This window comes from Triturus cristatus, chromosome 2_1 (assembly GCF_964204655.1).
Source record: "Triturus cristatus chromosome 2_1, aTriCri1.1, whole genome shotgun sequence".
Classification (NCBI taxonomy): Eukaryota; Metazoa; Chordata; class Amphibia; order Caudata; family Salamandridae; genus Triturus; species Triturus cristatus.
In genome coordinates, this window is record NC_140581.1 from 292,552,960 (window position 1) to 292,578,789 (window position 25,830).

Consider the following 25,830-nt stretch of genomic DNA (forward strand, 5'->3'; position numbering starts at 1 on the left):
TTGCCGTGTTCAGTTAATCTCCAGGACAAGATACACCACTCAAAAGAGTATATTTTTCTGGCTTTGCTGACAGCTGTTGGTTTTGTGATATCTCTAGCAGTCTTCCTATAGATGGTACATTGGCTATTTCTTCCATTCTGCCTGGATCTCTTGCACTAATTACCAATGGCCTGCACACATTTTTGATTACATTATGTTTAGGGTCAAACTCAGCGTTATTTGAATGGCTCTATTTGATGCGCTATTCTGTTAGACTCAACAGCTAGTTACAGCCTGCCTTCGTGTTATACATTTGGCAAAGTCATGCCCATCAAAATAGTTGGAATTGATGTGCTTAACAAATTCAGAGCAGACGGTGCAAATATTTTACTTTAAGATGTTTCAAATAAATTTGAGTAATGTGTAATACAGTACATAATTTGGCCAAATAACCAACTATGATTAAAGTCTTATTATGAACTTCTGGATGCCCATTACTTTCACATGCCCACTGGCTATGGGAGGCTCAAGGCTATGCTCTAGAACAGGTTTCCAATTTAGCTTACCTGTAATTTTGGAACTTTCTGCCTAGGGAGAATTTGCTTGCATTGAACTCTGGCACTCACTTTAATCGTCATTTCCATTATTGACCTCCTAGTACCTCCTGTATGTTATTAAAGATATTATAATGTTGAAACTGCCTTATTGAATCCAATGTCTAACTACTTATTATCCTATCTGTAAAACACTCTTTAAGTCCAGTTGAGGCTGGCAGGGGACGGGGTGGCGGGGCAGGGTGGATGGGGGTGACCCAAGCCCAACCCCGCCCTAATATAGCCGCGCAGCTACGAAAAATAAATTGACAAAAAGTTATTGTCATTTTATTTTTCCTTTTTTCACTGCTCTGAGAGCAGTGGGGCGGCGCTCCTCCACCTTCGCGGTAGGAGCCGCCCCTGTCAAATCATACCGATACTGATCCCCTGTGCCACGGTCTCCCATCCGTCACTGAGGGTAGAGGACTGCGAGCTGTGCTGTTGTGGGGGGAATTCAGGCAAATTAATCGATGAAGCAGGCAGATCCATTATAAAAGTGTTACTTTACATATGGATTAACTATCTTAAGTACCGGCAAAATGTATGAAACTGCAAATTGCTGCATTTATGATCTCCTGCATACAGAAACAGAAATTAATATCATTTTGATGAGAGCTGCAAGATACATATTGTGAACAAATTAATGAGTTTTAATATTTTGACTTTATAATGAATAATACTCCACCTGTTGTGCTGTTTTCAATGCAAAAAATTGATGCTGTCCTTCTGCACCACAAACATATCCAAATGCACGGTTATCGGTCACATCACGAGCAATAAAGGAGATTTTATTTACAGGATGTTCGTGCTCTATGACCTAGGACACAAAATAAGAAATATGTTTCATTTAGACTGGCAGCCAATAAGGAAACTTCATAGTGAAGGGGCAAGATGAGATAAAGAAGAGAACAATAAAACAGGCTGCAATCCTCCCCTCTCTTTTTTACCCCCTCCGTCATCAATTGATAAACATAAGAAGGGGAAAGTGGCAGAAGGGGAAACTGAGCCGTCCACAAGCTCAGCAGGATACAAAGGTCACAATGAGTGGAGCACCCGGTTGAGTAATTATGCTGTAGAACAGAGTTAAAGCAATATAAATTCTCAAGGGGACGTATTGCTTGCACACCAAATATTTTAACCTCCAAAACCCATCCCCTTAAAAGCGTAGGCACAAAGGAGAACACTGCACATGACCTTCCAGAATACATATTTAATGCCTGACCCTATCAAATCCCTGCATCCGAACGAAAATAGAAAGACCTGGTTTCAAGCTATGGAAGTATTTGAAACCAGAGAACAAAATGACTTCAAACAAAACAGATAAATTGATGTAGGCACAACTGCAAAATCATAGAACTGCAAAGCGTCATTTCATATACATCAGAAGACCCTAACATGGCCTTGATCTGGGTATGGCAGTGGTACAAGTTACGGTTCTCATAGCGTACCAAAACTCATAAATTTCAGGGATGTTAAGGTTTTGGAAGTGAACCCTGACACCACTTTAAATGACTTTTTTCATGAATTTCCACATGAACCATACCTTAGTTTTAAGAATGGTTTTACACTGAGTATCAGAGTTCCTATTCAAAGGAACATGTTCATGGGTTATTGGTTGTTTGGATGTATATTGGTGGCTGTGTTGCTCCTTGATGGTGGATGCGTGGGTGTATGAGGCAGTACATGTGTGAAGGGGATAGTATTGAGGATTAGGGTAATGTGCTGGCATAGGATGGGTGATGGGCGGACAGATGAAGGTAGAGATGTGTTTGTATAGGACGCTGGGTCTCAGATCTGTATGAAACCTGACATCCCACTACTAGGTTTACATTTCTTACAGCCTGGCAATTTCATGCTAGTTCAGCAAATAGTGTCACATTTAATTAAATGTCATTTCCCCAACAATTTTCCCAACAATAGATGTCATATTAATCAAATGTTGCCAAAATATTTAAGAAATGAATATTTTGCCTCCCAACCCTTTAATTGGACTTGTGTGCCCATGTGACGGATCTGCACATAACTCAACATGCAGAGAGCAAACTAAACATGCTGTCTGCCAAATGTTGATCTAATAGCAAAAACAAAGATTGTCTCCTTTCATTTGCCCCCTTTCATCTGAATGAAGCCTGCTATTCTTGCAATGGAGTGTGCCAGCTGTCAGTCAAATGTCATGCAAATTCATCAAACGAAGTCACAGGCATTAGTGAATGAAACATGTATTGCTCTCCATTTATGAATCCCTTCTTCGAAAAAAATCTTCTCAAAATGTGGCATAGCAGCAGAAAATCAAGGCTGCAAAATGTCTGCCAAGGTTTATGTGGATCATGAAACGGTGCCAAACCTATTAGCAAATGAGCACTTCTTGTAGGCCCCTATTAAATGTGTCTCCCTTGATGGACCTGCTTGGACCTCCACAGTGCCAAAGCAAGTGAAAATGTTATTGGCCCTCTCTAACTATTCCTTTCTTTGATGTATTGACACAAAGCTGACATATCAAATAGCAAACTAATACATCAAAAATTCAGACAGAATGGGTGCAGATGTATCCTAAGGTGCCAAATATATTATCAAATGAACACTTTCTTGCCCCATATATTCAGCTGGGCTCTCTTTATGGATGTGAAGAAATCCCAGAATACCATGAGTAAGCTTAACATTATGCATGCATGCCGAACGGCAAGCATGCATAATCAACCGTGCCAAAAATATGAGCAAATCAACACATGTATTTTCAATGCCAAGATATACAAAAGTGTTAACCCTTTCAAGCCGTCCTGGCACAATTTCAAACACTAACATCATTCAAAATATTGAATGGATTTGCACCAAACCAGAAGAAATTCTTTCCGTGTTAAGGTCCACAAGCATACCAATTTTGATGTAAATGCATTCAGCAGTTTTTGTCGCAGCACTGAGCAAACATTCCTTTGAGAGCTAGAAAGGAACCAGGTATCAGCTTTGAGCCCCTGGTTAACTTTTTCCACTGCATGAATATTGGCTTGCGAGTAACAATTTTGCTGTAAATCTTACAGACGTTATATGCAAATCATATATTCTAGAGTAATACGGCAAGGAAGACCAAATTATGCAGCAAGGTTATCTAAATTATGTGTGCAATATGCTAATTATTTGGCACATACCCTGCCAGTATTATTTTCATCCATTTGAGATAGCAAAAAGTTTTTTGTAAAATTTGCAAATTTTGCTAATTATTTGGCAAATGCAGTAAATATATAATTATGTGAAATGCTTACATGCACTCAATGTTGCATTTTGTTTTATTGACCACTTATTCAAGAAAGTTAAACCAAACCTATACATTCTAATTCCAATCAGTGCCAATTGTTTGCTGATCTTTAAATAAAACAGCTGTTTCAAGCTAACTATCTCAAAGTAAACATGTGATTTGAAAATATACACACAGATACCCATGTGTAATATAGGCCTATATGACCATCTCCGTATTCTGGTTACATTTACACACCACTCGGTCTTCCTTCTTTTAGTTTATTAATTCACTAGAAGCCTTCCATTGTGACATTTTAACATATTACATGGTTCTCCATTATGGATCCTCTTTGTGTGTGTCTTGAAAAACATGTTAATGCATTGATATCCTGCTATAGATCAAGTAGGGCAGAAGAACAACTTTAAAAGGAGTCATGGAGCTGATATCCTGAAAAGAACTGTGAAAAACTGCATCTCAACAACTGCATATTGCCCCAGGCAGACTCATGAGAGCTAAGCATTCCTACTACTACTGCAGGAAATATGTCACCCTATAAGCAATAGATCATCCTAAAGGACAGTTTAACTTTAGTTATGGACGTCAATTCAGCCGAAAGCCAAGGGTAATGAAAGTGACGTCCTGCACTCCTAGATTGCCGGTGACATCTGAAGCAGGTATGGCCTATGCAGGTAAGAGTGGTGAGGCAGGAGGGGGGGGATGAGTTTCGACGGACAATGATGAGCAAACATAAATTATTTATTTAATTTCCCATTGTGCAATGAAAAAGCCCCTACCACCCGGCCCCACCGCTCTTACGTGCACGGGCCACAGCTGATCTTAAGGTTGGACCCTTTACCCAAACATCGATCTTGGACAGCCTCCTATTTGCACTTGAGGGCTAGGAGAAGGCCAAGAACTAGAAACTACATACCTTAAATAGCGATGTTTTAGTCGGCTGTTTACTTCCAGTTTCAGCAGCCATCTTCATGCCCCTAAAGGCAGCAAAATCAGAACCGGGGGTTACAAAAAGGCAGGCCAGGTGTACCAGCTGCTACCTCACTACCATTATTTGCAGCAAGCGGTTCCTCCGCAATGGCAGAGGAGCGCTGCCCCACTCACTGTAGAAGAATAATAAAACAATAATAAAATTATTTTATTATCGTTTTATTTTTCTCTGACAGCTGATGCTGCTGAGTCAAGGGCGGGCTGGGAATCATGAGTGACAGCCAGCAGGGGGAGGAGGAGTTGCTGAGCACTGGAAGTGTGCATGGTGCTTTGGCCAGCCGTCTTAGGCCGGCCAAACCATCATGCGCCTTTTGATTTCTCCAAGCCATCTCTATTGCCCAACTAGGTGGAGAAATGGCAAAGGCTACGAGTCACATAATGAGTGCCTAACCAGGCCTCTAAGACCAATCCTGGCACTGTTCTCATGCTGAGAGCATCATCTGGGTTGGGTGGGAGTGGCCCATGGGCTTCCTTATACTTCTTCACCAAGGCGACTGGCAGCGTGAACGGCAGCGTGAGGTAAGTGTTTCTTTTATTATTTGCCCTCGCCTCCGCACTGCCCCATCAGTTTATTTTGGCAGCAGCCGCCCCTGACCATTTGAAGCCCATGACATTTGCCATCAAAACGTCTGTACCAACATCTCTAGTCTCATGTTAAACTCCTGCATCTTTACTTGACTGCTGGCATGTCTAAGAGCTTGCATGCAGACACGCCTACGACCGTGCTTGGGGGGGTGATTTATGACGTCAGGAATTCATAGAAATTTCCAGAAGGACCCTTGGAAGCCTGCTGCGGTTAAAGGTTTCTAGATGTACATCTAGCAAACTTTTGTGAATTGTAATTTTTCATGACGAATGAAACTGTTGGTATACCTTCTCCAAAAGCCCAGGGTGCCATGTTATTTTGAGTAAGCGATGCCAATGCTTTGTGGAGCCGGCGTGCAGTTCTTAAGCAGAGGCTGCTGTTGAGCTGCACGTGACTCTAGTGAATTCAGGTAATTATTGTATTAGTTCAAGCCTGGAGTGGCCGCATTTAGCCTTTGCTGATGTTACTGCAAGATCTTACAGAGCATTATCTGGTGGGTGGCTGGTTTCAAACAGAAAACAGAAGATTTGCGTTATTTGGTTGAATTGCTGCCACTGATGTTTACTGTCAACAGTGCTTGATAAAGGCTTCTTTTCAAAGGGAGCTGACACAAGTTGGTGCACAGAACTCAATTGATGATACATAATTGAGTAGTAAAATCACAGAAAACGAGCATAATTTACATGGATGTATATTCACTTAACAACAAATCCACCTACTATTCTGTTATTTGTCAATATTAAAATATAATATTTAATGAATGAATGCCTGGGCGTGCTTAAACATTCAATGGCAATTCATTTAGGCCAGCATATGGTTTCTGATTTGGTGCAGGGGGTGATTTTGTCACATTGTTCTGCCTTCTTTTCATTGCAGATGAAAATTAATTTCTTGTGCCGTGTCAATTACCTGCTCAACAAGCATTTGCAATGCAATAGGTCTCGCATTTACTTGAGTTTGAGCTATTGGCGTTGTAAATGACAATGCCTTTTATATATGTTTTGGTTTTTAAAACAGATAAATAAAAGTCATTGTCATTTACAATGCCGATAGCTTAAACTAGCGTAAATGCGAGACCTATTGCATTGCAAATGCTTGTTCTCTTCTGCACACACAAAACCTCAATCCTCATAGTGATGGCCAGAGACAGCTTTAGCGCTGGTGGGGCACAATTGGGTTGCAGCTGAAAGCAGTGTGAGTTTCTCTCAATGTGGCAGTATGGTGTTCAGTGGGGGAGAGGATGTGGCACTCTGCCGATGACAGAAACTGCAAGCCTCTGAGACAAATGGCTTGTGATGGCACTTTTAAGCATATTTGGGACATTTTGCAAATGTCGTGTGTTTCAGCCGAGAATTTTGTGAATAAAAAAGCCAAAGTCACTTTCTTGGCTTCAAACGCCCGTTAAAGGAAGCAAATGGGCTTTGTTTATGTGAACAACAAATGTGTAATAATCGGCATGAAGCACATAATTATTTACCGCCAGTAATACATTGCTTTACTTCAGCTTCTTTGGCAATGTCCTATTGAAGAAGTAAATGTTTTCTGCTCTGAGGTCAGAGGGCAGATGCCTCCGTGTTCTAGTGTGAATCATTCCTGTCGTTGTTTTACGATACCTTTTGTCTGAGCTTTGCTGCATCCAGGGCTCCCAAGTGTTCAGCCTGCTCCTGTGTGATTTCCATGTTTCTTTTGTGTTTGTGTGACGTGTTCAGGTCTTACGTGTGGCACCTTGAGGGACACTTCATTAAGAACCTTATTATTGACAGGCACAGCATAGCTCTAGTGTGAGTAGATTACCCAGTACACACCTGATTTTATAACAGGAGAAAAAGGACTACAAGTCCCAGAATCCTAGAATGCAAAAAATGTGTTGGGGAGATAGGAAAACTGTCTCTAAAACAGATCAACCTCTCTAACAGTGTTGAGTGGTTACCCCTTAGTATATCCAGTTCACCCCAATCACAAGCATTGCTACAACCTGCACCAGAAATATACCAAGCATTAAATGGTGCCTGAGAGGGAGGCCTGCAGGTAGTCGGCCGCTCCAGAGCGCGCAGGTGTCCTGCTTTCATACTTAAGGATACTATTGTCACGTGGGGGTTCTTTGCATCTTTCTACTTATAGTGCTTCATTTATAATGGAAGGAAAGGCGCTACTCATGCATGGAATCTGAAACCTTGAGAGTTCTGTAGTTATTGATGTGGAAATCTGAGCAGCATTTGTCAGCACCAGAAACCCGCCAGGACTCCTCCCTTCAAGCAGATGCCGCAACCTGTCCTCAGACTGCCCGCCATTGATGCCCCATATGGGATTGTCCTCATTCACCCCAACATTTGAGGATGCAAAGGGGTGCATTGAGGTACTGAAATCAACTTATGTGGATGGGGCGGAGGGGAAAGCTGAACCTGCCTGCGAACCTTATCCAAATTACGCTTTGCCATGTTGCCATTGTATTGCTCGCTGGTTCCAAGTCTCACAGGGCATGTACGAGTAGCTCATGCAGGCTTGGTTTTTGCTTTGCATTCTGGGATATTTTGATTTTTAATGTTAACGTACATAGAAGTCAAGAATGCAAGCAAAAACCATGACTGCACGAACCACTCCCACACACACACACACACTGGGGAAAATTAAAGAAGTTAGATTGACCCACTGCCAAAACACAGGCCTTGCAGGGAACTGCCTACCAAAAAAAAACAATCTCTCGGCATGCTGTGGCGGGGGCGGGGAAGCGCATTCCAGGCGGGGGAGCGGACCCTTTGAAGTATGATGCCGAGGCTGTGGCTACACGTGCACGCGCCAGTGGGCTGAAGCGCTTCCCCAAACGGATTGCATGGCGGCACGATGCACGTGATTGTGCGCGTGCTCGCCATGCAATCCACTTTTGGGAGCACTTTGAAATGCCCCTCTTACTAGAGTCTCGCATAGTGATTGCGTAAACGCAATAGCTAGGCGAGACCTAAAAAGCATTCTCATGAATGCCCGCAATCATAAAAATTGTAAATGCATCCCAGTGGGAGCCTCATTTTCTCAATGATATGCCTCACATCATTTCACTTTGAGCTTCCATTGCATGATGCGTGGTCTAATTTGCATATTTTAAAACAGCCTCACATATATCCAGCAGTAAGCAGCTTGTGGCGCCGCGCTCACCTCATGGCCTTGGCCTTGCTCACATATGACCACAGCAACTGGAATTATGTAGCAGGCGAGCGCCAAATTATGCAGCGGAGTTGACTAAATCATGCGGCAAGAGAAGGCTAAATATTCGGCAAATTTTTTCATATTACTCAGTTTTTTGTATATTTTGCACCTAGTAATACTGTCTGGGGAAACATTTCATCAGATTAGTACCAGTTTAACAACCAAATACAGAAAAAACATGACCTGATAACCTTTGCAAAGAGCCTTCCACTGCGCACGACCCACATTTTTAGAACCTTTTGAGTGGTCTGAGCTAGAAACATTTTTTTGCTAAAATCTGCAGATTAGCAGATGATGGGTTATGTGGCAAATGCAGCAAACACATAATTATGCGAAAACAGACACAACTGCGGAATCACAAAAGTCCATAAGACGCATACTCTTTTTTTGTGATTCAATTTGGTGATTACTTGCTAGTCACAAGGATTTTTTGGACAAATTCCCCTGTTCTTCTGCTAAGTAAGCTGCACATTTTCTTCACATAGTCTAAAGAACAAGATGTCAGAGAATTATGGAAAGTTTTATCATCCAGGGTCATACATAAATTGCGATTTCAAAGTAATAGCCGTTTTAAACCTCAATAAAAGAATTGTAGACTTTGTAGGATTAAGTCAGTGTTAAGTCTAGTTGAGAGGTTCCCTGCTTCTGCTCAAAGACTTTTCTGCCGGGGTCCACTGATCAGTATGGTGGACTGAAACCAGTAAGCAAAGGAAGATCTGAAAGCGCCTGAGCCGGGTACTGAGGGCTACTTTCAAGTTAATAAAATAGCTAACCTTCCATTGGTAGTGAGGACCGAGCATCAGCTTCTCTAAGGAAGTGTGGAGAATTAGTAAATGGAGGTAGAACATTACAAATACCAGCGAAAAACGAACCATTCAACATCCAAACTCATGGATCACATTTGAAAGAATGCAGTCAATAAAACCTAGTAAATGTTATTGCGCATTTTGTATAGAGCGGTGTGAGGATATCCAGCATTCCACACAAAATGCGGGTTTTCTCTCTGAATTACTGGATATATTTTGAAATGGTCCACTTTGTGGCTTTTTTCCCCAGAAATTTGAAAGTAACCACCAGGGGGCACTCAAAGGCTGGGCTTACTTGATTTATGCCGGCCCTAACACCAATACCGAGGCGAGGTCTGGCAGCAGTGAGGACAGGGCTGCTGTGTGATTCATGTCTGAGGCGATGTGGGAATCAGATTTTGGGCGCTGTGGATGTGAGTGGAGAGACTGCCCTAGAGGGAAGGTTATGCCTTCTTGTTCTTCTGCCTTGGGTGTTCTGTAGAAGGTTCAGGAGCAAAAGGCACAGTGCACTTGGAGTGCCAGTACTCAATCCGTTTTCAAGTCCTTGGATGCCGCGGTTGTTAGGCATGTATATGGCAGGAAGAGTACTTTGAATTGTAGTTTGGATTTGACCAAGAACCAGTGAAATCTGATTTATGAAAGACCGCTGCATTGTTCACGGTTTGTGGTCCATATATGTCCCAGATGGGAGTATAGCGCATACTTCTGTAGATGAAGTGAAAGTTGAATAGAGTGCACTCAATGATGTGGTTCTGCTGGGATATTGCTTTAATAGCTGAGGTGGAAGGGGGCAGATTTGATGACTTCCACATTTTGGTAAGTGACACAAAGGTCTGTGTCCCACAGGAGTCCAATATATCTCACTTTGATTCATTTATTCTCTGGAGAATGTGGAGGCGCAGAGTCTGTCCATCCTATTCAGGAGCTATTTTAGCGAGGCCCAGGATTTCCAGTATGGAGTCTAAGTCTAGAGGCTGATCTCGTACATCTAGGCGGCTATGGCTGTTAGCACTTTCAATACAGTGTTCAAATTGTTGTTTATTCCTTCTAAGTCAATTTGCTTGTCATTTACGCAGGACTGAATATTGAGGGTGTGAGGGTGTAAGAAGTTCATTAGTATCTTTGGGACTGATTTAGAGTTCAGCTGAGGGTTTACGCCCTCTCAAATGTGATGGATATCCCGCCCGCCATATTGCAAGTGCCAGTGGATATAAAGCACTTGTAATACAGCGGGCGGGATATCCCTCACATGTGTGTGGTAACCCGTCCGCTGAACTCTACATCAGGATCTCAAGCGTGTGAGGTTGAGTGTGGACTCTTAAGAAACTCTAAGTCAAATTTCTAGATTAAAAAGTCATATTTGTCAGTTGCAAGCTGTATTGTACCTCGGCTGGGAAAGACTGAAATAAAGGAGAGGGAATTTGGACAAATTGGCTACAGTTGTGAGTTGATAAATTAGTATTCTGTTGCCAGGTCTGGTATGCAGCACCAGACTGAGTTGAGAACTCACTGTAATGTGTAGGCTGTAACTTAATTAGCACTTTTCTGAGATAGAGTTTCTCTCACTGTGGTGTTCTAGTTGTGAGATGACTGCCTTCTGAGAGACTTTGATAGCATGGAGATTTCTACATAGGGGCAGTAGTTTATGGACGTCAATTCACCGAAATGCCAAGGGTAGCGGAAGTGGCATCACATGCCCTTTGACCTTCACTTCCACTCACACACATACTTACACATACACACAAATTCACACATAGACACTGTCACACATAAACACACTCACATCAGCAAACACGCACACAAACATAAATTTAAACACATTGTTTTACTTACTTCAGCTGCCATGGAAGGGCATATTCTAGCTTATTGTACTCCATTTTTATCACAGTATTTGTGAAGTCTATTTTGTATGTAATATAAAATTGACTGCATCTGTGTTCCTGGCACTAATTTGGCCACCTCTGAGGCCAGGGGTCGAAAAGGATGTGCCTATGGGTAGCAAAGGGCAAGTTAGGGGGTCGCAGCTACGACCCCTGGCAAAACCCGAAATTAAGTCGATGCTGTAGCTGCTGAGCTCTGTTGGACGAGAGATGTTTTATAAAGGATCAGTTGGAGTTATATTGATGATTTCATGGAAGCGACCACCAATATGTTGCAGGGCCTGAGTGCTTTAATTAAATGTAAGATAAACCATTGACCAGAGTCATTGTAAATCAGTGCTGTTGGTTGAGCAATAAGGGGTGGTATACCAAAGGGAGTGTGGGACTGGGTGTTGTGTTAGTGACAGCATTAGGTGTTCTCTTTTTGTGGAGTTGGTTTATAAAGAATTTAGACCAGCCATTGCTTGCCTGTTAAGAGAGGGAGGGCATTTGGAAGGACTGGATTTGATGTGGCCAGTAGGTGAGAAGAATCCTCTTGTGAATAAACGGTGTGAATTTCAAGGGGCAAAATATTGTTACTCAGTACAACAAAACATTCAATGTTCACAAGGTTCTATGTTTTTGTTTTAAAGAAAAGCTATCTTTCATTCACTGGTTTCCAAAGCAAAACCCAAAACATCCACTCCGAGGCACATACAAGCTTAACTCGTACAAAATATGCAAACTCGAAAAGTCCTATGACAATTTTAATCTCTCTCCAACCTCATAGCACCCACCACTGTATGTGCAACACACAAAGGATACAAACAGAGCAATACCAGAGCTAAATTTGGCAATTATCTCCCTAAAAACCTCCACCTACGGTGATGACATGTCTCCAAGACTCACATAACATCTCAAAATGTTCCAGTGAGTCACTACTTAGAGACACCTTGTCATCCTTGGACAAATACTACCCTTTTCAAGAAACCCAAAATCGACCCTAACGAATTAGGAAATCACTGCCCATTTACCCACCTTTCAACCTAAGGCAGATCTGTGGAACAGTACTGTGACTGCCACATTACAGGTAGCGGATGTCAGGAGTCTCCCCAAAGGCCCATACTCTGTGCAAGTAAGATCACATAGAACAGTGGAAGGCATAGACTCAGCTACAAAAGGTCCCAACTAAAAGTATAGAGACTGGATTTGTGGTGGCTGGGGCTCCATGGGAAGGTGAGACTAGGCACTCCCAAAAGTCAGAAAACTCCTTCCAGGACCTTATTAGCAGAGTCAGAAGAAAGTCACATTACCTAGCAACATCCTATTTTGAGGTTCCTGTTTTAGATACCACTCATCTGTTACCGTCCTCCATATTTGTTAGGTTTCCCGTCCCAACTTCTCTCATGTTAGGGTTAAATCATTCTCGCCTATTGGAGGTGGGGGGCTATTGCTCTAACCACAGTTAGCTCCCTTGCAGACTGTGTTCACTTCTCCTTTGTGTTGGAGTGTATCCTGGTTGCTCAGGTGTATGTCATTGATGTTATACTGGCGAAGCAGCTAAGACCTCATAGACACCTATGGGAATGGTTGCTTGATATGACTTACCATATACATGTTTTATCACAGTCATTGCCTGCACTGATTCTTCCTCCTATCTTAGATTTCCTTCTGCTGAGACCTCCCTTGTTGGGAGAAGACTTGGTCTGTGAGTGTATCTATCCAGCTGTCTGTGTCTCTTGTCTCCTCCCTAACCCTTATGTGTCCCATGGGTACAGTTCCAAGAATACTTGCTTTGTGTTATTGACATATATTAGTGTGGAGGCTTGGGATGCACATCTGAGTTGAGATGCACCTTCAAGTCCTGGAACGACCTCCCCCACCACCTTAAAACACCTTCCTCACTTAAAGACTTCAGGAAGGGATTCAAAACCTGGCTCTTCAACTATAGACCTGCGGGACCCTAGCACCTGGATACCTCCCGAGGTAATTAGCCGCACTACACAAGTACTGATTGATTGATGGATGGATTAATTTTCACCCGCTACCCACTTGATTATTTGGCACTAATTACTGTCATGAGAAGTTTAGGATCAATAAATAGTAGACTGTGCCTTAGGATGTGCAACAGAGCAAAGCCACTATAGGCTGCCCGCTCCACCTGGGAATTCAGAGATAACAAAGTGAATCAAGACATCTTTGAAAGGGCTGGGGCTGGTACCATTACTGCCGGCAGGAGATGATTTCTCCATTTTGGTTCGGTGTAGTTTGAGAAAGCTGGCGGATTTCTTGCAACAAAATAGTTGATAGGCAGTCGACGATGGGGGTATTGTTATGCTTCCTGGCGTGGGAGAGTTCAAACATTAGATGGGTGTAACCAGCATAGGTATAAATGCATGCCTCTACTTAGTGGAGAAGTACATCAAGAAGCCATGTATATAAGTTAAGCAGGAACTGTCACAGAATAGATTCCTGTGGGATACCACAGCACAGAGGATGATCATGGGAGAAATAAGTTGCAATTGCCATAAACTAGGATCTGCCTGAAGGAAGGATATGATCCACTTAAACAAATAATTACCAAATATACCCAGTTCAGCCATTGATTTAAGCAAGATGTTGTAGACTATGGTACCAAAAACTGCCGACAAATCCAGTAGAATCAGCGCTCCAACACCACCACCAACAACATAGTGCTCTGGGTGTGGCATGTACATAGAGGATCGGAGGATGTTCTTGTTTCCCTGCCTGCAGCACCAAAAGGAAAAGTAGACCAGCAAAAGCCCTAGATAAAAGCCAACATTTACGATACGAAGCAAAAAATGACCTGCTATTTCTCCTGGCAATTTCAACCAGTAAATCATGAAGGGCATGCTAATGTACGGAAAAATCTTGGCAAAGAAGTGAACTGCGAAACATGATTATATCAGTCTCCTCCACTATATGTTACACTTTGTGGTCCTATACCATAGGCTAATATGCATTCTCACCAATTGTCAAAAGTATGTGTAAATTACAGAGCAAATGGCCGCAAAGATAATATTCTCACATAAGATGTACAATTAAACGGTCCAAGGACCATTACTGGGAGGAGCTCACCCACTAATTAAGTTTCGTATTTAAACTAATGCCATCATATACGTCTCTCATATTTGTCTTCTTTAGCCGGTATTTTTAACTAACAAAGATTGAGAGACGGTTCAGTGATCCAATCGATTCATTGAACAGATCTGTCTTTGTGCGTGTCTGAATGTCACAAGTTTAAATGTTATCAGTTTCATACTTTGGAGGTCTATACCATGATTATCATTGAGTTGGGTAATAATTTACACATTTTTAGACATCAAACACATGTTATAAGTGTGTAAGATAGCAAACAGAGTTGTGCGAACACAGTGCAACTCAGGATCCTCACTACTACAAACGTTCACTTCTGCAATTTACTGGGAATCAAATGTCTAACCTGATATCTGCATGCACCTCTTAATGCAAACATCTCATTCTCGGTCTCAACACCATTCTGTCGAATACTTACTCCAGTTTTCTCATCAATGAGTTTAATTCCAGACAGAGAAATGTTCACCCAGATCCTCTGCTTGTGTTGTCCCTGAGAACGCGCTGCTCCAGCCATTCCCTGTTAACAAGGAACAAATGAAATAACATAATGTGACCAGCCATTTGTAACAGAACAATGAGAAACAGGGGCAGAGCTCGTTGATATGATTTTAGATACCAGAACTGCTATTACACTTCCAGTTGTGCCAAAGAGCACTTGGTGTTCGGCTTCAACCAGCGAGTTTGTGGCTCACGATTCGAAGAAGTAAAAAACAGAAACAGGAGGTCAGAGCCGGTGAATGTCATTTTAATCCAGTATAAAAGAAAATAAATAAATGGCTTTTGTAATTTATTGCTTGTGCCATGCATGTTTATACTTCGAAACCCAGACAGGAATGTAGTGGTGGCTCCTCCGCTAAGGCGGAGGAGCGTCGCCCCACTGTTGACGGAGTGGTGTAAAAGAAAAAATGATAATAACAGAAGTTATTATCATTTTAGTTTGAGTGTCGCCAGGTTAGGGCGGGGAGGGGCTTGGCTCCCGTGATGTCAGGGAGGAGGAGTGGTTTCTGCACTCTAACGAGCACATGATGGTTTGGCAGGACGAATTGGCCCAGCCAAACCGCCATCCGCACTTTGCATGTTCTCCACCAGGCTACATTACAGTGTGGGTGGAGAACATGCCCAGGCTCCCATTGCCCGCCAAGGCGCCGAACCACAGCGCTAAAACAATCACAACGCTGCATTGCAACATTGTGATTGGCTTAGGGGAGCCTGGATGCTTCCTGTTTGCAGAGGGGAGGGGAGACGACGTGGGAGAGACGGAGGAGAGATGCGGCAATCAGTTAAGTAAATTAAGCGCATATGAATTGCCACAAAAGGCAGACGTTAGGGTGGCGTTCTTAATTATCAACATAACACAGTGTCACTGCACCTCGAACACTCTTCCGCCCCTGATGGGTACTAAATGATGCTCCTTGGAATGGCTTCTGCTGAAAATGTGAAGGAAATGTGAGATGAAGTCACAAAATGTTAGGGTAATAGGCCTGGCAGGAGCAGAGAACAGAGTATTGTAGCATCTGCTATAGGGAAGGACTGCTGCAGTCAGTCACAGCGAACAGGGGCAGTCATGGGTCAGGCTCGCCAGAGATACTTACAGGTGTACAGGATCAATTAAGAAACTGCAAGGCGCTGCTGCAATGTGCTGAAAGAGGGTCCTTTCTAGCAGCACCATGCACATCACACAACTGGCAAGACGGCCCTGTCTGCCCCTGGGGACCAGGAATCATGACGTAACAACAGTGGTCTCTGTCGTCTTTGCTTCTTAAGTTTGCTCAATTTTGCTCCTTGGTATTGGTTACACTGGTAGAAATATCCGTAACTACTCCACATTTTGCAGTGCAAGCGATGCTTTGCACATTGCTTTAAAAGTGCTAGCTGACAAGTCTGCCCAGAGGAGGAGCGGCTAGAAAGTCCAATATCTTGGATGTACTTGATAATATCCATCTCTTTGGTGATAGAGCAGAATCTAAATTCCTAGCCTGGCCTTGATCTGGGGCTCTATGTGTGTGAACATACCCCAGCAGCTGTCAACTGTCTAGCTCATAGCTCTGGAGGCTGTGACCAAGGATGGCTCTGACCGAGGTAACACACAGGTGGAAGGGGATCATAAATCCACGTGCAATGACACGTGGCACATTGAGAAAGCATTTGGCAGGCTTCTGGTGAAACTGACTATATGTTGCTTAGAATGTTTAGTATGCTAAATCAACACTGAGTCCTGAAGACGTTTAACAGGATATAAGGCCGACCCAGCATTACACGCTTGTTTGTAAGTCTGAACCATGTGAAAAAAACATTTGGTCTAAGGAGCTAACCGTTAGCAAATAATTATTACTTTTTGCTTAATAGTTCAATTCAAGCATGGATTACAAAAGTATCATACAACTCTCTCAATAACACAATCAAAGAAAAGGTCACCACATTTAAAGTGAAATTAGTATACACACTGTAGTCAAAGCATAAAGATATAGAAGTGACTGTTAACTTGCAAAGGGTGATTATGGGTTACATGTGAAAGGCAGTGAGTCCAAAAGATGGCTCTGCAAGGCACTGGCAGGGGTGAAGAACCTGGATTTGTGGTTTTTGATAAAAAAAATAATTGATGTTTTACGAATGTAGAAAACCAATGTCTGTATGGCTCTCCGGGATGCTGTTTAGATTTGCACTATTATGTCTAAAACTCCCAGAAGATGTTGCAGTTAAACAAGACAGGTTTTGCCATTGTCCGTCATTCTTGGTGCATCATGGGTGATTTACATTGTGACTTTTTATGTCTTCAAGATTTCTATAGTGAAGTCTTAGTTCCGAATTCCACAGAAAGACAATTTGTGAGTTCATGCTTTTACAGGAAATCTGTAGTAGGATGGGAAGATGCACTGTCCAGCACATTCCAAAGTTACCTAGAACAAATGTGATCAGATGAGTGGATAAGTTGTGTGGTGAAGTAATGCAGATATCAAGCCCCTCCTTAGCCCCTCCTTAGACAGTGAATGAACTTGTGAATGCGTTGACAAGTTCACAGAAGTGAGTGGCAGTGCTAGGAGTATGAAAGAGCAGTGTGTGAATTCTAGTATGGTGTCAAACTTAATCAGTTATGTGTTCTTGACTAAAGTCTTACAAGGAAGAATCAAAACAACTGAAATTCCATGTCCTGCTGCTGGTTGTGGTAAATCATAGGATTTCCATGCCCTGGAGGCCCAGCTTTGCTCATACAATAGTAGCTTGTGTTGCAACGTGGGTAGACTTTGCTGAACCATTGGCGATAAGGGAAACAATAGTTCTACAGTTTTCTGACTGCACGGATGAAAAGCCACATTAGATGCTTCCTTTTGTGACTTGAACATGTTCATTGTGTTGCCAGGTATTGCAAGTCTGGGTGCACAAATGTTTCCATGTATGGGTCCTGAAATATCACAAAGTTTACAATATATATGCACTGCCCGATGAGTGTTAGCTGTCGCTATGATATGGGAGACATACATATTATGCCTAGTGGTTTGCTGTTTTATAGGTTCCAAAAAGTGAAGTGAGGAGTATTTCCATGTTGAGCTATGTAAGTTTAGTAAAGTTCTTCAGGAATTCTTAATGCATTGGTGCTACGTTATACATTTTCTGTGTTATGCTGAAAATCAATATTTTTTTTAAATAAACATGGGCTTGTGAGGAAAACACTCACACTGTGCTTAAATCTCTTCACTGGCTTTCCTCAATATATAGATGACATTTTAATATTCTCTATGCCATTCAGAAACCCATCTATGGCTTTCTTCTTACATCAAGATTTCTAGATTGGTAAATCTAACATATAACGTTTTCGGGTGGACCTGCTGCATGGACTCATCTATTTTTTTTACAAAACTCAATTTAATGTTTGTGTGGTTAGTGTGGAGTACCTCTTCAGATGTGCCTCTTATAAGCTATAGATTTAACAAATGTTCAATTCATTCATGGGGTCTATGGGTTCCTTGAAGCAGCAACTCCTCCACTATGGTGGAGGAGCGTCGCCCCTCTGCTGAAACCATTTCATTTTACTCCTGAGCTGCCGCCGAGTCTTGAGGGCAGGGCTTCCGGCAGTAGGATGAGTGGTGGTCTCAGTGCACTACCAGTGCGCATGTAGGTTTGGCCGGTCGGCCAAACCTACATGCGCACTTGGATATCTCCAAGCTTTTGCTTGGAGATATCCGCAGGGCTCAGGAGCACAGGCTCCCAGTCCCTGCTGGTGCATAGAACCAGCCCGCTCCACTCAACCTCTATTCTTCTCTCATGCTGGGTAAAACCAGCATGAGAGTAGCATCAGGATTTGCGCAGGGCACTCTGGGAGCCTGTGCGAGAATCATCACGTCAGTGGCTGGAGCTGAAGCGGCGGCGAGGCGATGGACGTCAGGATTCAGGTAAGTTTTAATTTTTTTTTCGTCCCACCGATTTAGCAAGCTAGTGGCCACCACTAGTTCTTTGTTCGGAAGTTAAGCCTCTGAAATGGCTACTGCGTGAGTAACTGTAACCTGCAATGGCATCTGTTAATGCAATCAACATGGACTGCCTGGAGATGACTGGGAAAATTGAATCACTAAATTCTTCTCATTTTTATGTTTTATAGAATAAGGAAAAATGCCAAATGACAGCAATGTCAAAACAGAATCATATATGTTTATAAGGTCACTGTGCCGACAAACGAATTACGGTGGAGTGGTTCAATAAACAATTTTGAAATCTGAAGATCCTGGAGTCTGTGCCTGGTCCATGTGGATAAAGGAAATCTGGGAGGTGAGATATATATATATATATATATATATATATATATATATATATATATATATATATATATATATGACATATATATAGACATATATATAGACATATATATATATATGTTCCTTTAGCTTAAGCAACCTCCTTTTTTGTGACTATATTGATTTAACAACTTCATTTCATCTTATCTCAAATCACATATTTTAATATTTTACAAGTGCAGTACCTATCAGTCAATAGCTCAATGATTCAAACATCAAACACACTATGCACATATTATGGAATATAAAGAGCACATAATATCCATCCATCTTCCAAGGACGACACGCATTGCGTGCCCCAAGTCCCTGTTACATTCTTGGAATTGTCATCAAATCTAGTCTATTGTGTAGGGTCTGATAGGTCTGTTCTCTCAATATGCTTTTTTCTTCATTCACAAACCTTTGAAAAAGATCACGGCATCTATCAGTTTTTGTAAGAAACTGGCTCTAAATATACTACACCAAAATGAGGTATAGTGTGTATAGAGTCCAAGTGTCCCCAAAGGTAGGCAGAGGTTAAAGCTAGATAGAACCTTACTCTCGGTTTGTGGTAGAGTGGTCGAGCAGTAAGGCAGTATCAGAGGACAGTGTTAAGCATTTGATGTACACACTCAGTCAGCAAATGAATTCACACACTCAATACCTGAACTCTAGGCCAATTGTTTTTGAATAAAAATATTATTTTAGGTATTTTATTTCTAGAACCAAGCAAGCCTGGCACAGGTAAGCAACAAATACTTTGCAGTAATAAATGCTGAATGTTATACAGTTGTATTGCAATTGTAAATGCACTTTGGTTTGACTTAAGAGTATTGTTTCAGGGAAATGCCATCACTTGTAAATACAGTACATAGACTTCAATGGGATTTTCAGTAAAATAGCAGGTAAGTTACTTTTGGATTACTTTTCTTACTCAGTGCTGTATGCCTGGATGCAGCACTGGGACATTTCCTGTAAACAGGTGAGTAAAAGCGTTTTGGTTAAATCATACAATCTTAAAGCATTTCTTTAGTTTTTAAAACGCCACACTTGAAACTTTTTCAGGAAAAAGTGTCAATGTTATCCTAAGGAGGAAAAACAGGTTATCGGTTCTAAGGTAAGTATTTGACTGTGGGAGTTAAGGTTCTGCAGAGTGCTTTGTCAACGTCAGGCGCCCTGTTTTTTTCTATTGAGAACCTCCGGTTTGAAGAAACACTACAGGCTTGGGGACGAGAATCTTCTGGGTGCGACCACCACATCGAGGGGTAAGTTGGAATGTCATGGGTTGGTTGGGCACCATTGGTTTGGGCACACAAGGCCGTGGGGCGTCGGGTGCAGGGGTGCCTTTTAGGGTCGGATTTTCTTACCCACTCTGGTCGCAGTAGAGGGGATCCTCTGGATTGAGGCTGCAGGCGTCGTCTGGAGGCTTGAGGGAGGTCAGGAGTCACCGGATCTCGGGTCAGGAATGCCGGGGTGATCTCCTCATGGTGTTTTTCCACTCGAGCTCGGGCCGTGTTCGGCGGGTGCAGAGTGGGCTGGATTTGCAGTATCCGGTCGGAGCCAGAAGCTACAGTTTGAACAAGTCTGGTGTTAATGGGAGATTCAGTCTTTGAAGTGAAGGCAGGAAGGTCCTCCGGGGTTTGTGAGGTTGCTGGCTGCAGGACACACTGGGATTTCGTAGGAGCAGGTTCAAGGGGAGACAGGCCTGTAGGGCTGGGGCCAAGTCAGTGGGCGTCGTCCTCTTATTAGCTCTGCACGGCTCTTCGGTCCTTCTTCTTATCTTCTTTTCTTGTCGTTTCTGGATCTGAGGAAGCAAGGTTCAGGGTGCCCCCTAAATACTAGATTTAGGGGTGTTACAGGTAGGTAAAGAGCAGGGAACAATGGGTCCCTTCCCTGGTGTGGGTACACCCCCTATTCTGCCACTCTCCAGTGGGAGAGGGCAGGAACTTGTCACTGGTTGGCTGGGTCCCCCCATCCTTAAGATGGCGGGGACTAGAGGTTGTGCTTCACCTCGCCTCCCCCACCAGAGGGGTGGAGTTGGCAGAGGTGGGCACACCTCTCTTTCTCACTTGTTTTCCCGATGGTTCTCCCGCCCAAAGTGGGGGGTAGAACACGTGGGGACCAGTTGCTGAAAGCAGCAAATGGTCTGGAGAGGCTCACAAAGGCGGCATACCTTTGAAGCTTCTCCTTCGAGGACCCTGCCCATCCTGGGGGAGGAGGCTTGGCACCTCGTCCCAGGATGTGCATTGTTTCAGGCCCCCGAGAGCAGCAGGCTCTCGACCCAGGGGCCTGTTGTGTGCAGATTTAGATTCCGTACATAGGTTTCCAGATTTATGCCCTTATATAGGTACAATTCACATTGCCCTTATTTGGCCATAGAAATCTGGCCCTTATTTAGACATTGTCCGTACAAACCAAATACAGGCATGACCACCTACATCCATCCATCCACGTCACAATGAATTCTTGGAAAACCAGACCCTTAAGCCTTAGGAATTTCCCTCAGCTTGAATATTGATTTCTCCAAGAAATATGCATGAACATCTATTCCTTAGGGGTTCATTCATGACGTTCCTCTGCCCGACTTTTACGTCAATACTGGCATTCCTAGACACCTTCATGGTATAAATATACCAGCACTTGCCCTGGCAAATTACGGTTCCCGGAGGATTCGATCCAACCCAGACTACGCGGTTCGCCACGGCAAGTTTGGAAGGAGATCGAGTTCCAGCCTGATACACTGACCTGACGCTGTCATCCTCCTCGCAGAGAATCCAGCTCCAGTGCTCTCTGACTTCCCTTGCGGGGGTTAGACTATCGACTCCAGAAAAGAGATTGCAACCTCTCTCATTCCAAGGTATGGAGCTGACTAGAACTTAGAGAAACTTTTGGCAACTCTTGGCAAAACTAAAATATAGCTAGCTATACTTTAGAAATGGCACCTACTTCAAACTTCGTACTGCACTTAGGTTAGGTACACTGGGGGTAGAACAATTTAGAAGCATCAGATGAGTATCACATTTTAGCTTATGTTATTTATGTATGTATTTTGATTAATATATGACATAGCTACAAACCATGCTATTGCAGTATTATTTTATCTTACTGCTAACCTCGTACATATTGTACTTCGCAGTCTGTCTTACGATTGTAGCAATTCATATCTCTTGCATGAGAAATAAGACTGTGAAATAAACCCTTTTATTGAAACGCCCGTCTCTCTATTTCTGTGCAACTCTCTAGAAACAAAGCATGCACGACTGACTGAGTGAAACTGTTATCTATTGTTTCCACGATTCTGAGACTGTTCAGATTCTAAAAGGAAATAAAGTTGTCATGTTTATGCGGTTGTCAGAAACCAATCCCTTCTTGTATATTCGAGAAGTTTCTAGTGACCTCTGAGTTAGCTGGCACACACAAGTAATTAAGTTTAATATACTCGATAGAGACATACTGACCTTAGTCCTATGTCAAATCAATAGTGTATGTTATTCCAATGCGCAGAGCCTATCAGGGATATAGGAACTTCACTACAGGTCCAGAAACATGTCTGGTGGTGGCAGCCTAAGCAGCCACTCAATCAGGTCACTAGACGTTGGTCAAGTTTCAGGGGGCATCTCAAAGATGCCCTCTGTTGTGCATTTTACATTAAATCCCACACTGGCATCAGTGTGGGTTTAATGTGCTGAGAAGTTTGATACCAAACTTCCCCATTTTTGGTGTAGCCAGTATGGCGCTGTGGAGTTCGTAATTACAAACTCCCATCACCATAAACTCTTGAATGGCAACACTGCACTCAAAATGCCCAAGAATGGACTTGGGCACAGTAGGGGCACAGGGCTCATACCCTTGTGTCCTCACCACTGGCATAGTGCACCCAGCTGGAGGGGTGGCTGACCTAGGCCAGGGCAGTGCTTTGTAGGCATGGCACACAGGGATGTGCCATGTCGACTTTTCACTTTGTTCTGCACCAAAACACGCAGCCTGCAAAGGCAGTGTGTGAGTGTAGTGGTACAGGACCTCCAAGGATGGCACAATAGGTGCTGCAGCCCTTAGAGGCCTTCTCTGGCCACAGTGCCCTGGGTACCAGTGGTACCACTTACCAGGGGCTGATCTGTGGCCAGAGATGCCAATTGGGTGTGTTTTGGGGAAAGAGCACAGGCCCTGGGAACCTGTTTGGCTTAGACCCAGGCCACACCAAGTAAAAGTGCATCAGTAGTCTGGCAAAAAGTGGGGGGGGGGGTTACTGCAACAGAAACCCACTTTCCTACAGTTTTCCATTGCTTTTGGCAATTATTTAATCTCTGCAAGGTTTTATTATGGCAATATAGCACACAGGATATTTACAACACTCTGCCACCATCCTAAGTTTAAGAAATGCATCACTTCATTCTGTTCCATTATTCTGACTGGTAGTGTACAGCTTCAATCAAACAATATTTAGTAGGTTATTCTGACTAGTAGTGCACAGCTTCAATTAAACATCGTTTAGTAGAGTATTTCTGTTCAAGCGGCTCAGATTTGCAAAGTGCCTCATCCAAGCATTCATCGTGATCAAAATCAAGACAGACTGTACACAACTTTGAAGGCTTGCCTTTACTCTGGATGCAATTCCTCTGGTTTAGCTACTCTGTCAATCCAGGGACAAGTACATTACACTAAATGTTTCAAGTCAATGAATTAGTTCACATCAGCCCATACAAGTGTAGAATTTTACCACTGATGATAGGTTGACATTTCCACTGGAAACTCACGTGGACAATCAATGAAGGGGAGATCATTGACTTAGCTCAGTTTATCCTGCTTTCTTATTTGTCTGGTCAATTTGATGTCAAACCATAGTTTGCTAGATGGCACGTTTAGATACAAACATATCTATCCCATGCTTGAGTTAATCTATGTTTCGGTTTTATTTTTTCTTAATCATGTTGTACTAGGATTAAAGTACATTTTTCATCAATTCTGGTCAAATATCCTTACAAAGCTACCTTAAATGGATGATGATCAATTCATTTTAAAGTATTTTTTAACTTAATACCTTCAGTTTCATCATTGAGTCCTGGCTCATTTTATCTCCTCTTGCATCCGGAACTTCATCCACCCCAATCAATTTGGCCTTGTATCTGATGCCATCTCCTTTGAATCGGGCGAGAAGAAACTCATCTGTTTTTTCCGGACCTTGAAAATAATAACATTTGAGTTTAGTACAGAAATATCCATTCAAAAAATACAAAGTCTGAATTAGAGTTAAGCTGAACCAACAAAATGAGCCAGTAACTTCTTGTCAATGTAAAAACAAGGCATAATAGTACTGATGCATATGAGTATTTAATAAGAACCAGTGAATCTGCCATTTTATGCCCACTAGTACTTACTTAGTAATGTGTTCACTTACTAAAGACAATTGCAGAATTCTTCACGGGTCCGAACTATTGAATATTATTTCCTCCATCCAAAGAGTTAGAGATATTAAAAAAAGGAAATTATACATTAACTAGTAGTACATGTAGACACCTCAGTAAGTGAAAGAGCCTATGACATGCCACAAGATTCCACGCATCTTTGAGTTCAGGGCATTTACACCCCAGACAGAACAGTCCAAGAATACTGCCCAGGAGTACAGTGATGAGCCATGTTGTTTCACTGAGAGTTCATTTCAAACTCAAGGGCAAAACTAATGTGACTGAGTAAGGCACTGACTTTTCTTTCCCATGTGGTACTATTAAATGACAAACATTCGTATAAGAAATCATGGACAAATAATCAACAAAAGACAGGGAAGTCAAGAAAAAGGATTAGAGAACAAAAAAGAATCAGAGAACAAAGATAAAACTCTGTTCTACCTTCAACATTCACCTTAGTATTATTTAAAGGCAGTAGTATACAAATGGCAGCAGAAATTATTAATGATGCACATTAATAGGACAACATCACAACCTCTCTGAGTCCACTCCACTGTCTCACACTGTAAGCCTGAATATCCTTCAAGGACTAATTCATGATTTATTGGCAATGGCCAGTATATCTTTTCCTAGTCACGAGGTCCCAGGAAAACCAATGCGGCAGCCCTGTACCCAGAATTACTGATAGTGCTGAGTATGGTCAATTCTGGGCGCACTATTATAGATGTCACACTACAAGAGTTCAGCTGAAGGAAATGGCTGTGTAGGTTAAAAGAGGGCACATCTCCCTGAAAATATTAGTCGAATGGGGCTGTGATGGTTACAGGTGCAATGAGGGGAGACCCAGTCTACGTAATGGGCTTGTGGGTATACGGTATTTGGAAAAAACCTACCGCAGTATTGGGAGCATAATTTTGGCAATAATAGAGCTTACTTAGATGGGATTATATAACTCATTAATGGAGCTGGATAAGGTGCTTTCTCCTCACATAACGTATTCTTTGGCCACAGCATTCTGCGCGGCTATGCTTATGAGTCTCATGATATGTAAACATATATAATCCAGTGAGGAAAAGAGGAATCAAAACCCCTCTTCAGACCGTGATGTATAAGAATATCCTGAATAGGGTAAGGCTGTACAACACATATAAGAAAATGCATGTATTCTTAATTTATGTCTTGGTCACTTTGATTGCATGGTGTGTGTTTGTGTTCGAAGTACTACTCCAATCATGTGTGCCGGTTTATGAATGTTGTGTTGAGTCACTGCTATCAACAGAGCAG

General features: G+C 42.5%; 1 protein-coding gene across 5 annotated transcripts in view; it reads right to left on the reverse strand.

Moving 5' to 3' along the window:
* Nucleotides 1-25,830, reverse strand: part of DAB2 (DAB adaptor protein 2) — a 269,293-nt gene that overhangs the window by 78,625 nt on the left and 164,838 nt on the right. For all 5 annotated transcript variants that reach the window (XM_085631150.1, XM_085631147.1, XM_085631152.1 and 2 more), the window contains exons 3-5: nt 24,183-24,322; nt 14,797-14,895; nt 1,258-1,389 (exon numbers count right to left, since the gene is read on the reverse strand). In XM_085631150.1, coding sequence (XP_085487276.1) covers nt 1,258-1,389; nt 14,797-14,895; nt 24,183-24,322 — 371 coding nt within the window. The remainder of the gene's footprint in view (nt 1-1,257; nt 1,390-14,796; nt 14,896-24,182; nt 24,323-25,830) is intronic.